Source organism: Thermobia domestica, chromosome 5 (assembly GCF_964235325.1).
Source record: "Thermobia domestica chromosome 5, izTheDome1.hap1.1, whole genome shotgun sequence".
Classification (NCBI taxonomy): Eukaryota; Metazoa; Arthropoda; class Insecta; order Zygentoma; family Lepismatidae; genus Thermobia; species Thermobia domestica.
Window position 1 is genome coordinate 166,912,860 of NC_137458.1, and position 12,854 is coordinate 166,925,713.

Sequence of the window (12,854 nt, forward strand, 5' to 3'; positions counted from 1 at the left end):
TTTTATAAACTATAACTTTATATTTGGTTCGTAACTGTTAACGTAGTTGCTAGTGATATCTTAGAGTATGTCAAACAATGTCCCCTGCCGATATTTGTATGTTACAAAATTTCAACGTTTTTTGTCTGTTAGTTTTAAAAGTTTTAAGGTCGCATCTAGTTAAATGGTCCACCCTTCCACTAAATTTGGAATTAGTTAAGGTAAGAAGGGAAGTAATATGATTATTACTCTTGTTACGGATTAATTGTGTACACATAGTTCTAAAGAAGTAGAGTATTTTCTGTCCATCCGCCAAGTTTTTTTTTTAAAGCAACACTTTAACAAATTGGGCATTAGAAGAGAGCAAATTGGCTAGTTTTTCTTTCGACAATAGATTTATCTGTGAATCTTGTTGATTCCAGCGGTGATACGAACATTTTAGCATTTAGACTACATAAATCAAACTATTGTGGTAACATCAGTCTGAACGAGAGTGTGATATCTATTATTGAAACGGCTTTGCCTGTATAATAGTGGAAGGCTTAATACGTGATTCAATTGTAAAGTTGCTGAATGCATTTGCTTTAAAAGAAAACCTCTTAATTTCTTTTGTCCGGGTCTCATGCTTTCGATACTAAATGTAAGGCAATGAGAAATGAGAATAATTAAATTATCAATGAAATTGCACTCTAACTGAATTTTGTGATCCTATCAAAACGTGTAATAAAAGTTAATGTGGCTTCGTTTCATTGTTTACTATCTGGCAAATAAGTGAATGCACACCCGTTTGTGAGTCTGGCATTCTTACACTTAATATTGAACTGTGTCCATTCATTTTTAAGATGTAAAATGTATTCTTGGAAAAATTGTCCTTATTTTCACTCGTCACTAACTTGTTTCATAGTGTGCACTATTCCCTCGCAATAATCCAGTTCTATCCACCTGTGTGCGAAATTTATTTTAGTTATTAAAAATGATATTCTGGCTTTCCTTTACAGAATTCACAGTATAACTATAGGTGCTTGTTGAGTACAAAACACTATTGCCAGAAGATGATATGTGCACTTAAGCACTTGGAGTGTTTCATTATTACAGAACTAAAAACTACATAATGTATCAGTAATTTCTTCCAGTTTGCGATAGTGTTTGCGACGATATCCTCAGCGCGGGCTGAAGTATTAAGTTTTAACAGGGATACAAATGCACCAGAAACAAGATGAGTTCCTTTTCTGTGTTAAATATACATATTAAAGCATCTAGAAGTTACTGTCAGTTATTTTGCATAAGTGATAAAATACTTTAAGCTTTCTATCATTGGAGGGGATGGCAGCTCCAATCACCGTAATGTAGTCCTTGGCATCAGTATGTGTTAAGGGCGGCATAAAAGTTTTAGCAGGTTTTTCTCCTTCGTTTGTTGATTCCTAGTTTTCAGTATTTTCTTGTAACCCAACTTTCACTGTGTTGTCTCTCAGTCAGTCATTGCCAGAAACATGTTCAGAATAATAGCAAAAGAACTAGCTTTTCTGATTGGACTGATGGGTTCGACCATTCCCGGTAGTTGACATGTGACCAGATCTTACATTTATTTCTTAAACGAGCCCTACGAATGAATTGAAGATACTAGCTATTTACATTGTGAACATGTATACTGCTGTCAGGTTCGATATTAACCATTCAAGCCGAGAGTACGAGTATATTAAATGCCTACACTCTAGGTGGGATTCCAAACACGGACTGGGGCCGCAGTGGCTCATTGGTAGAGCGTTCTCCTCTGGTGCGTGAGGTCCCGGGTTCAAACCCTGTTTCCACCAAGTGAACTTTGTGGTGGACAAACACCGTGTGCGAGGGTTTTCTCGGAGTTGTCCCGTTTCCTCCCACTTTCTTCATTCCATCATTTCATTCATCTCTCATCATCACAGTCTCCTTTAGCCTAACCGGCATAACCGTGGGACGTAAAACTCAAACATTTCATTTCATTTTCCAAACCCGCACTCGCTAAATTCAGAGTATTAAAAAATTCAGCATTGCTCTTTGAACTATGGAGACTCTAACAGATAGGCCTAATATGATGGATTCAACATTCACCTAATGTGAGGTGATGCATTTTTTAATCTAGTTTGTTTGTGTGTGTGTGTATGTTTGTTTGTTTGTTTGTTTAAAATTGATTGAAAGTAGGTCATGTACAATTTATTTCAGAAAGATTAACCACATTGATTAGTCTATTTTGAGTTGAAAATTCTCGAACTTCTGGTATCTTCGGAAACAGTAAACCAAAGATGCCAGGTTCGAGTCCCCAGAGTTAAAGGGAAACAATCTTCGCAATTGAGAAAAATTTGTGCCGATGTGTTTTTGTTCTAAGTGTAAGAAGACATGTTGAAGTGTGAAATAAAAGGAACATTCATTAAAATAAGTTTCGAAACTATGCATACGTTGAACACGTGCTGGTTTTGTCACCTACGTTTCTGTACGTAAAAGAACATTTTTAGTGAAAGGAAAGACAGCAAACATAGTTCTCCAATCCATAGTGGAATGAAAAAGACACAGAAGAAAAAAGAAACATTTGCAACAGGTATGAATGTCATTGTCTTAGAAATTCAGGTATATTTCTTCAGAAGGAACTCAGCAGAGTTGTTGATTGTTCATGTTAGCTCAGTGGTAAACTGTTAGACTTCTAATCGTAAGGTCGTGAGATAGTTTCCTACTTGGGTCACTTTTTGATATGTAATGCTATTTTCCTCAATGCATAATTAATTATATAGGATAATTACGTTAAAATAAACTATTTGTATGTATATGCATATAATCATTTCAGAACGTAAGTAATTATTATGTTTAAAATATAACATCTGGTTTGTGGTGGTTGTTTCATCTTCCTAACTTGACAGGCTCATGAAATACGTATTTTTGGCTTATATTTGTATCTCCCTCCTCTTCGATTAGGAAGCGCCCTTTAGTCAGAGTAACATATCAATTTTTTAAAAAAGCTCAGGGTAGCTACTCTGCTCCAAAATTTATTTCAAACTGTCCAACCGTTTCTCCGTGTTGCGATCACAAACAACGAGCAGCATCGCATTCATTGTGAAATAAGGAATAATAGAAAATCTCTCTCCCCTTAAAATGGAAATTTTCAAAAACGGAGAGACTTGTACCCTTACATTTAATGAGTAATTCATATACAGAATTTTTTCTTCCTTGGCGAGCTCATGAGATACTATTAGACGCCCTTGAATTCGTAATACGATAAAAACCCAGCTTAAGAGGGTATTATGTTCAAAACTTTATTTCAATTTGTTCAACCGTGTTCCCATGATGCGATCACAAACAACAACGCAACATCACTTTCAATATGAAGAAAGAAATTATAGGCAGTGCATCCCTTCACTCCTTAAAACAGGATTTCTTACATGCAGAGAGACAGGTCCACTTACTTTTAGTGAGGGGTTTATATACCGAGTTTCATGACTTGATAGAATTGTGACGTACTCAATTTTGCGCATAGATTTTGATCCTTCGCTCATCGCCCCCTTTAGAATATGCATTTTAATCAAAGTAGCATGATAAAAATCCAGTTCGAGGTACGCCATACTTACATTTATGTCCAAGAATTTTAAAAAGTTTAGTCATTTCCTCGTGGTGCGAGCACAAACGATATCATTTTCATTTCTGAATATTATAGTTGAACACTGTTACAGTAAATTCGATGGAGCACATACAAAATTCTTTATGCATGATTCCCATACGTTTTTTTTTTTTTTTCCAATTGTATTGTTAAATTTATATTTGAAGCCAATTTTGGAACTAAGCGTGTACTAAAAAGCACAATTGAAGAAAGTAATTATAAACACATTGTTATTATTTCAATGCGAGTCTTGAAGTATATTTTTGAAGGTGGTTATTTCTGAGTTATGAAGTTTGTCTGTGTGTGTGTGCGTAGGTTTTTTCTCCTCCCCTCCAAATTAACACTGGTGAAAATTCCAATAACTCTGGCTATACTGCATCTGCAACTGGCAGACGAATACGTATCCTGGCCGCTACAGCCAGGTTGTAGATTCAGCAATATCATATTATAGACCATATTGGTAATTTGCGATCTTCTGGTCCTCTTCATGTGTCTACCGAGGCGGAAGATGCAAGATTAGTAAACTAAGCCCAGTAGAGACCCACTAAGAACGTCTAGATAGCTAAGGAAAGCTTAATAGTTCCCTGGCAATACGCAGACAGCTCCCCGAAGGCTTCATTGTGATGGGTTACGTAACCGTGTTGCTGCCGTGAAGGAAAAACTCAGACGAACACAGACTTTACAGTCTCGACGTGCGAATGTGCGTCTTAACTAGGAAAATATAGTTTTCTCAAATGAATCCATATTCAAAGCATCGAATGATGGATGCTATGTTGTGTATCATCCGAAAGGCACCCGATACTACTCTGGATATGTGACTGCTTGCAGTTGCAGTTGTCATATACCGATATCTATTAATTGGGTTGGCGCAGGACCCCTTCACAGAATTGAAGGGCACCAGGACAGTGCTTATCATGAATAGCATCATGGATGGTGCCGTAACTACGAGTACTTCAGGCTTATGGTGCCATTCAGTTCCAGCAAGACTAAATGGCAGTCTTGCCCCGAGTGAAACGTATTCTAACGGACAGTTGACTTAATGCAGGTCCTCCAAGAATTGTTAAGGCCTGTGGGGCCTTGTTTCCCAGTATGGCTGGAGGCAGGGAAAGAAAATAGAAAATTTGTCGACCATGTAATAGACCACACTTAAGAGAAAATGGCAATGAATTTTTTTTTTTTTTTTTATATATATTTACTTCCATTACTTAATTAGTGAAAGCGAAGATTTACAAACCTTTCAAGTTTTATATTTTTGGTTGTGGGATTTTCATTTTTTACAATGGCGAAAGTATTAAATTTCGAAGTTCGGAATTCAAAAATTCAATTAATGACTTTTTAATGCTACGTATTCGACCAACGTTGGTTCTTAAAGATATGTCATGAAACCTGAAGATGAAAGTGTTTGACCAATTACGTATGTTTCTCCCTCTCGTTCAAAAGATTAGAACAAACCGCTTTTCTCTAATTATACAATAAACAGTTCATTTTACTCTGCATACTGTATTAATGTATTAGGTAAATAAAGTGCATATATAATAATACTGAACTTCAGCAGTGAATAAACAAACGCCAGATTCAAATATTTTATATATAGCGATTATACTACTATCTTTAAGAACGTAAAATCTCCTTCAGTAGTGAGAATATTGAAAAGTAACTTCTATATGACAAATAGCTAAGACAAAAACACTATATATACTTATGTATTGCTATTACACATTTTACTTAATTTGTATTGAACATTCACATACAACATACCGAAGTTTGTCAACACCCGCCACATCTTAGATGTTATATTTTAAACGTAATAATACTTATGTTCTGAAATTATTGTGAGTAGACATAAAACGGATTTATTTTAATGTAATTATTATATATAATTATTCATGCTTTGATGAATATATAATTACAAACCAAAAAGTTTGTCCCAAATGGGAATCGAACCCGCGGCCTTACGATTAGAAGTCCCTCATTCTACTACTGAGCTAACACGAACACCCGTGCTGATTTTTTTTTTCCTGAAAAAATATGATTAAATTTCGTAGACACTGACATTCAAATCTGTTGGAAATGCTTTTTTCTCTCCTTTGTCTTGTTCATTCTAAATGGATGCGAGAATTATGTTTGCTGTCTTTGCTTTCATTGTAAATGTCCTTTCAGATTACGTATGGAAGCGTGACAAAACCATCATGTACTTAACATATATACATAGTTTCGAAATGCTGTAACATTAAGTTTCAATGAATATTATTATTTTTTTTTTTTTTTCACTTAATAGCATTTCAAAATGTCTTCTTACACTTAAAAGAAGAAAAAACATTGTACTGTTTTTTCAGTTGCCAAGTTGAATCCTGCCCTTGGGAGCTCGAACTTTGACATCTCTGATTTACTGATTCCGAAGATATCCGAAGTTGGACTTGAAGAATTTTCAGTTGAAAACAGCTATAATCAATGGGGTCATGTGTTTGGAATAGGGTGTACATCACAAATATCCTATATGTGAACAACATAATAAAGTTTAATGAAAATGTTTCGCTTACCTCCTTTCAATCTTTAGCGGCCCTCTGGAGGTCCACGGACTACTGATTGTGAAGCTTTATTTTTAATTACATTCTGTATTTTACTTTCTACGGAATATTAATCTGAGGCAAAACTACTACCCATCAAAACTGGGACCTATATTTCCATTATTTCCAGTAAGGCATATGTGCATAAGAAAAGTGACTTCCCTTGTGCCTTCGTGTTTGTTAGTGAAATTGAATATTTCCTCTCTGGGAACGCCCTAGGCACCATTTGTATTATTACGTCTTTTCTTTTCAAGAACAGTTTGTGTAGGAATTTCTCTCACTGTCAGTCAGTGGTAGAGCGTTCACCTCTGGTGCTTGGGGTCACAGGTTCCATTCTAGACCCCGCAAAGTGAACTTTGTGGTGGACAAACACCGTGTGTGGGTGTTTTCTCGGGATTCTCCAGTTTCCTCCCATTTTCTCCATTCCACTATTTTATTCATTTCTCATCATCACAGTCTCCTTTAGCCTAGCCGTGAAACTTAATCTGTGGGACGTGAAACTTAGATTTCATTTTCACTCACTCACACGATTTTAATAAGAGTTCTTTAACGAAAACAACAGCGAACGGACTGCAACTACGGGTAAACTATTAACGGTAATCAAAAACCGGAATGAAATCTACGGAATACTGTGTACAGATTGTTCTTTAAGAGAGAAACTGTAGTGACAGCCGATGACGCAGTGATAAAAATGGTGCTGAACACGTTCCCACAGAGGAAAGAAATATTCAGTTAAAGTAATAAACACAGTAGGCTACTGTCCTCACATTTCCAGTATTTAAATCTAATTAGGTTCGTTTTTTTCAGAATGGAACGGATTTTTGTCTTTGACAGCGTTTGCCGAGCTTTTGGCTTTTGTGGGTTTATTTGCTCTTTTTGTACGGCGTTTATGTATGACACCCACGTCTTACTGACTGGCAATAATAAGAAATTGTTCTCCTTGGTATAGCGGGAGAGAAAATCGAAAGCAATACCCATCCGCAATGTTTTGTGCTCCTCAAAGGAACTTTGGTATCCAACGAGCAGAGAACTTGCGGTAGCTCGATCATAAGTCTGAGAAATTGTCGGAAACTGACAGAAGTTCAGAAGCTATTAACCGACGGATTTCACAGTTGTTTTGTCAATTGTCTGCACAAGTTCATCATTGACTACAGAAGGGCGGCCACTTCTTTTCCATCATGCACTTTATAGTTCATCCATCTTTAAGCGCGTAACACCTTCAGTCATTACGTTTGGTCCTTAAACATTGCGGAATGAATCTCAGCTGCAAATGTTTCGCCCACAGAAAGCTTGTTACTGTAAAGCGCTAAACATTTTTCATCGCAGCGTTCATTTTATCCAGCGGAAGAGTAACCTACAACTTTCCCAGTGATCACTGCGTGCGACCTAGTGCTCATTCCACCACAAGGCGGGTGTCGCTATCATAACTTTTCGCACATGCTCAAACGAGAAGTTTCTTCTCGAACTCTCGTAATTTGATATAAATTTTTAACTTGTGTATAATTCATATATTAACTCATACTCCAACCAGAGTGAATTACATTATTGAAGAAATAACTCGTGAACCTGTTAGTGATACTTCAATACTAATGGCGGATTTCTAAACAGCATTTGAATTTATATATTTGTTGCAATGTTGACATTATTATGTTATGGATATCTAATGCTTGTTTTCATCTTGCGAAGTAGTCCATCTCATAACCATGTTTTCTTTCCTATTGAAAATCGAGTTTGCTATTGGTGTCTTCAGCTGAGACAAACCTTATGCTTTCAAATGGTAATCCTGACATTGAATCTTATCTATAAGCATGAGCAGATTTTTCTTCTTCTGAATATAATAATCACTTGTATCTATTTTCAGTACAACTTTCAAACGAACTTTACAGTATCTGGGAGATGTTAATAAAAAGAATGCAACTTTTTTGTTTCACGCCCCACTATTATGTCCTTTAGGCTCAGGAGACGGATCATTAATGAAAGCTCAAGATCTTCCCGACAGGAAGAACGAATTCTAACTCAACTTCGCATTGGTCATTCGCACTTGACACGTGGATTTTTCCTTCGTGTCGAAGATTCACCATTGTGTGGCGTGTGCAGCTATACAGTGTTCAACATTTGCTCGTAAGCTGTCCTCATCAGGCTCAGCTTCGAGCCGACTTTGCCGTATCAGCAGACTTACCATCACTTCTCTGAGTTGACCACCGAAAGATTTCTCAAGTTTTTGTTTCTTTGTCGCCCGCGTGTCCTACCCGTATTGTGATTGTCCTAGTGTTTGTATTTAACTCATTTCTTGCTTCCTCCTCTGTGTTTGTCTCTTGTCCATTATCAATAAAAGCATTTTTCGTTTCCAGTTCAAGTATTATGGTAAGTACAAGTATTTGACTTCTTCCATCTTTTAATCGTTTCTTGAGCTAGATTTTTGTAGGATTTTTCAATGTTAATACAAAATGCCCAAAGTTCTTCTTTCAGACAAGACCTGTAAAAATATGTTCTGTAACTGGAATACAGATTTTGAGAGGAGGGAATGGGCATAAAAACTTCTGAGGTTGGAGAGTGTACCTCCATGGGGCACCACTGCTAGCACCATTCTCAGAAAATACGTAACAAAGTTTGGATTTCGACCTTTAGCAATTTGCAGCGAAATGAAAAGGGACTGTTATAATTTACGATTCAAATTTGGTAAAATAATGTTGGTTTCATTTCCGGTATACTGGAGAAATGACTAAGTTTCATGATTTGCAAGTTTTTGTTAAAGTCCGCGTAGCTGTGCGTATTATTTGTCTTTTTGTGATCCTGTTATTTCAGTATCTTAGGTGGTAATGAGATCATCAATTTCAACACCTTACTTCGAAAGATATATTTGTAGGCTAACCTTTTTTGTCTCGTCTTAGCAGTACTAGTATAAATTTACTAATAGTTCAAGTAAAGTGATTTATTTCGAACAAGTTCATAGGAAGGAACTAGCTAAATTTTTTTTGCTGCTAAAATAGAAGCACTTGAATTTCACATTTCCCAGTGTACGCGTATTTTTCTGAAGTTGAATTGAGGCACCCGTAGGCTTCATATCTGTATTTTGAGTTATGAACATATTTAGGTTCTTCAGTTGTTTGAATTGTTTTGCGTTCTTACGGAATGCGAGATTATGAAGAATGGAACCTACTATTAACGTGTTTTCCAAGCCTCGACCGGTGTTTGAGTCCGGTTGGCGGGTACACAGATTATCATGCAAAGTCAGAATCCCATGGCAATACTATTTAGTTCATGTGTGTCTGTGGTGTGCATGATTAGTGTTCGATTCGTAGTGGGAACAGAATTTTCAGTATTGACGCAACATTGTGAAGCAATCAGGGAGTTGAGATGTAAGCTGGCAATTGCCAGTTGATAGAGACAGGCAGTAAGAGTTGACGTTCTGATCATGCAGAGCCCAAAAGAAAATTATGTTGCTTGCCATAGTCCATTTTAGTTTGTAATGTTAGGGCTTATTGTTACTGAGAAAATGAGTTTTTATACATGCTTATGATTGTTAAATTCTAACTGAATTAAGTTTAGATTGTCCTGCTAATTACTGATGAAATGTATAGTAATAGGCTTTCATGCAGTTTTTAATAAAACTGGACATAATTTCAAACTGGTTTTGTATTTTTCAGGTTGTGGACATGTCAGCCGTCGTTGAGATCATTTCTATACTCGAAAAAACTCGGATTACTAAAGAAGAATTGGAGGTAAGATATATTTTTTAAAGTTATATGTAATATTTACAATAGAAAGTTAGTAAAGAAGTTCTGAAAACAGATTTTATTTTGTGTCTGCCTTTATAAAAAGCAGAATCAGTTGCAAATTCTTATAAAGCAATATAGAAGCTATGATGAATTTGATACAATCAAAATAAAAATAAAAAAATCCTTATTTTCCTTGGATGGTTTAAATAATGGCTTCATGAAGGGATTTGTTCAAATCTAAATGTTAACTACACATTGGTCATCCTTTTTTATTTTATTTTTATTTTTAATTTAATATTGAGACTGTGATGGCATGGATGATTATAGTGAAATGATGAAAGTGGGAGGAAACGGGAGAACCCAAAGGAAGAAAAACACTGATACAATGTTTGTCCATCACAAAGTCCACTTGTGGGAATTAGGATCGAGCTAGGGTCTCTATTAGACAGAGGCGAGCACTCTACCACTGAACCCCCGCAGTCCCCTGGCCGTCCTGGAAATGGCTTGGAAATAAAAAATATCAGTCAGTTCAGTAAACATCAGGGTTAAAAAAATAGTTCTTTTTTTGAAAAAGAACAAAACACGTGTTTAAAACATGAGAAATATGTTCAAAATGTTTTAAACATGTTTTAAAACATGAACTTAAAAAAAAAAAAAAAACATGTTTTAAATATTTTGAACAGTTTAAAACATATTTCAAAATCGTGTAATAACTTATTTAAGACTTTTTATTTGCAACCAGTATTACGGATTCATCCTGTATATACTGATTAGTGCAACATTGATAACAGAAATAAAATCGTTTGACAAAATGGCTTTTATATATTTTTTAATGAACTTTTATTGGCCACTTGTTGTTCAAGATTGTTTTCGAAAAAAAGATTAAATATTTTCGTAGTACACTGGTGATAATGCACCTTAATATATCAAATTTCGTTTTTGTAGCATCAGCGGTTTTGGAAATGACTTTTGAGTGTCCGTATCAGATTCAAAATGCTGACTTTGTATTTCCGTAAGTTGTCACTGATAACGCTTTTTTTTTTTTTAAATACCTAATTTAATTTTTGTAACACCAATGGTTTGCAAAGTGACTTTCGAATGACAATTGGATTTAATATGACATTTTTTATAGTATTTGTCTCAAATAATTGTATTATTATTGGAATTTTGCACACATGTACATAATTTTTACTCAGTTGATCACCTGGAGCTGGGTGAAATTGTAGTTGCAAAAATTTGATTGCTGTTTCGGAATACTGATGCTAATAAAATAATTTTAAAATAATACATTTTCGAAAGTGATGTTTCAAGCACACTTCATATTGTGCTAATTTTAGAATATTTTCTGCAAGTCCTTGTATTGGTTGTTGTTTAAATCAGTAGTTGTATTGAAGAGAAACAATATTTGGAACATTCAGAGCACAATGGATCCAAGTCTATTTTCAATAATGTTCAGTTTTGCTCAGCAAATGAACGCTATTTCAAAACGTAATATCTTAGCAGTCAAGAGTACGAAATAAATGAAACTAAAACCATGTGAAAGAGTGCGGGCTAGTTTCATGACGGCCGCTAGACAGGGGCGTCAGTGGGGGCAGGAGGGCATCCGCGCCCACCCCCGCTCTGAATTTCAGAGTTTGGGGGCAATAAGACAGATTTAGAAACTTTTTGATAAGCAAAGCCCAACAGAACAAGTCCTTACACCGAATAAATACGGGGGAAATATAGATGACCAAACTGGAAAGTTGCTTAGGCACAATTTCCAGAATTTTAAGCAGGCCCGAAACTCTTTAAGTACAGCCATATTTGGAATCCTTGGGTTAAAAAGAAAGAAATAAAAAAAAAAAAAACGAAAGAGCAATATAAGCCTATACCTCCTTGCGGCCAATTCAAATGGATTTTAACTGATCAAACTCCGTATTTATTCGGCGTAAGGACTTCAATTTTATTCCGTTGGACTTTGCTCAGCAAAAGGTTTCTAAATCTGCATTACTGTCCCAAAATTTAAAATTCAGGGTAGGCGGTAGGAGGGCGGATGACCTCTAAACGGACGCTTCTCTCTAGCGTAATCATATAAAAGCTCTAGATTGCACCTTGTCACGTAGTTTTCTTTCTTTTCGGATTCGTGGTTGCGAATATATGACGTTTTCCGTCGGTGTATTCTTTTTTACACACCCTGCATTTATTTAATGTAATCATGCATCATTGACTATGACATTTTGAACTTGACTTATTAATCATTCTCATGCTACAACGTACACAATATCTTAAATTTATGAGCAGGGAGGGGGGAAATTAGCCCTTCTGTTCCTCCGTTCTAGAAACGCCCTTGTTTAGCTGTTGTCCTATGAAACTCTAGCCCACACTACAGCTTTTCACATGGTTTTTGGTTCATTTATTGCGGACTCTTCGCTACAAAGATACTATGTTTGCTGAGTAAAAATGAACCTTTTTGAAAATGGACTTGGATCCTTATGCTCTGAACGACCCATATCTAAAAATATTATTAAAAAGCCATAAGTTGGAGACAAATTTATCCTGCAACCCAAGTTTGTTCGAAACGTATAAAATTAGTTTCTTCGGTTTACTCGAAATGATGTCCTTTTTTCTTCCCGTAAAACTCAGGTTAAACGATTCCAAGTTGTACGAAGACTGAGAGCCAACATGTATGGTATGTATTAACGAATGCCTGCGATATTTTAATTTCAGAACCGCAATTTAGTAAAGAGTCCTTTGTTTTCTGAATACAACACAAAAACTTGTTTCAATGATAATTCTTTTATTTATTGTTTGAATATAATTTCTACAAGTAATCTAATCTTCGACTCACTTTCTCGCAAGTTAACTGATAAACATTTAAACAATACAGTAGACGATAAAAAAAACAAAGAAAAAAGAGACGAAATAAATTGTGGATCACCACATCGATCGTCTGTAGCCACGAGAAATCAAAACATTCACATGGGAACAGTG

General features: G+C 35.7%; 1 protein-coding gene across 2 annotated transcripts in view; it reads left to right on the plus strand.

The window, feature by feature from the left end:
- Positions 1–12,854, plus strand: part of LOC145686253 (uncharacterized) — a 38,290-nt gene that overhangs the window by 8,105 nt on the left and 17,331 nt on the right. For both annotated transcript variants that reach the window (XM_081759367.1, XM_081759368.1), the window contains exon 2: positions 9,813–9,887. In XM_081759367.1, the coding sequence (XP_081615493.1) occupies positions 9,813–9,887 (75 nt within the window). The remainder of the gene's footprint in view (positions 1–9,812; positions 9,888–12,854) is intronic.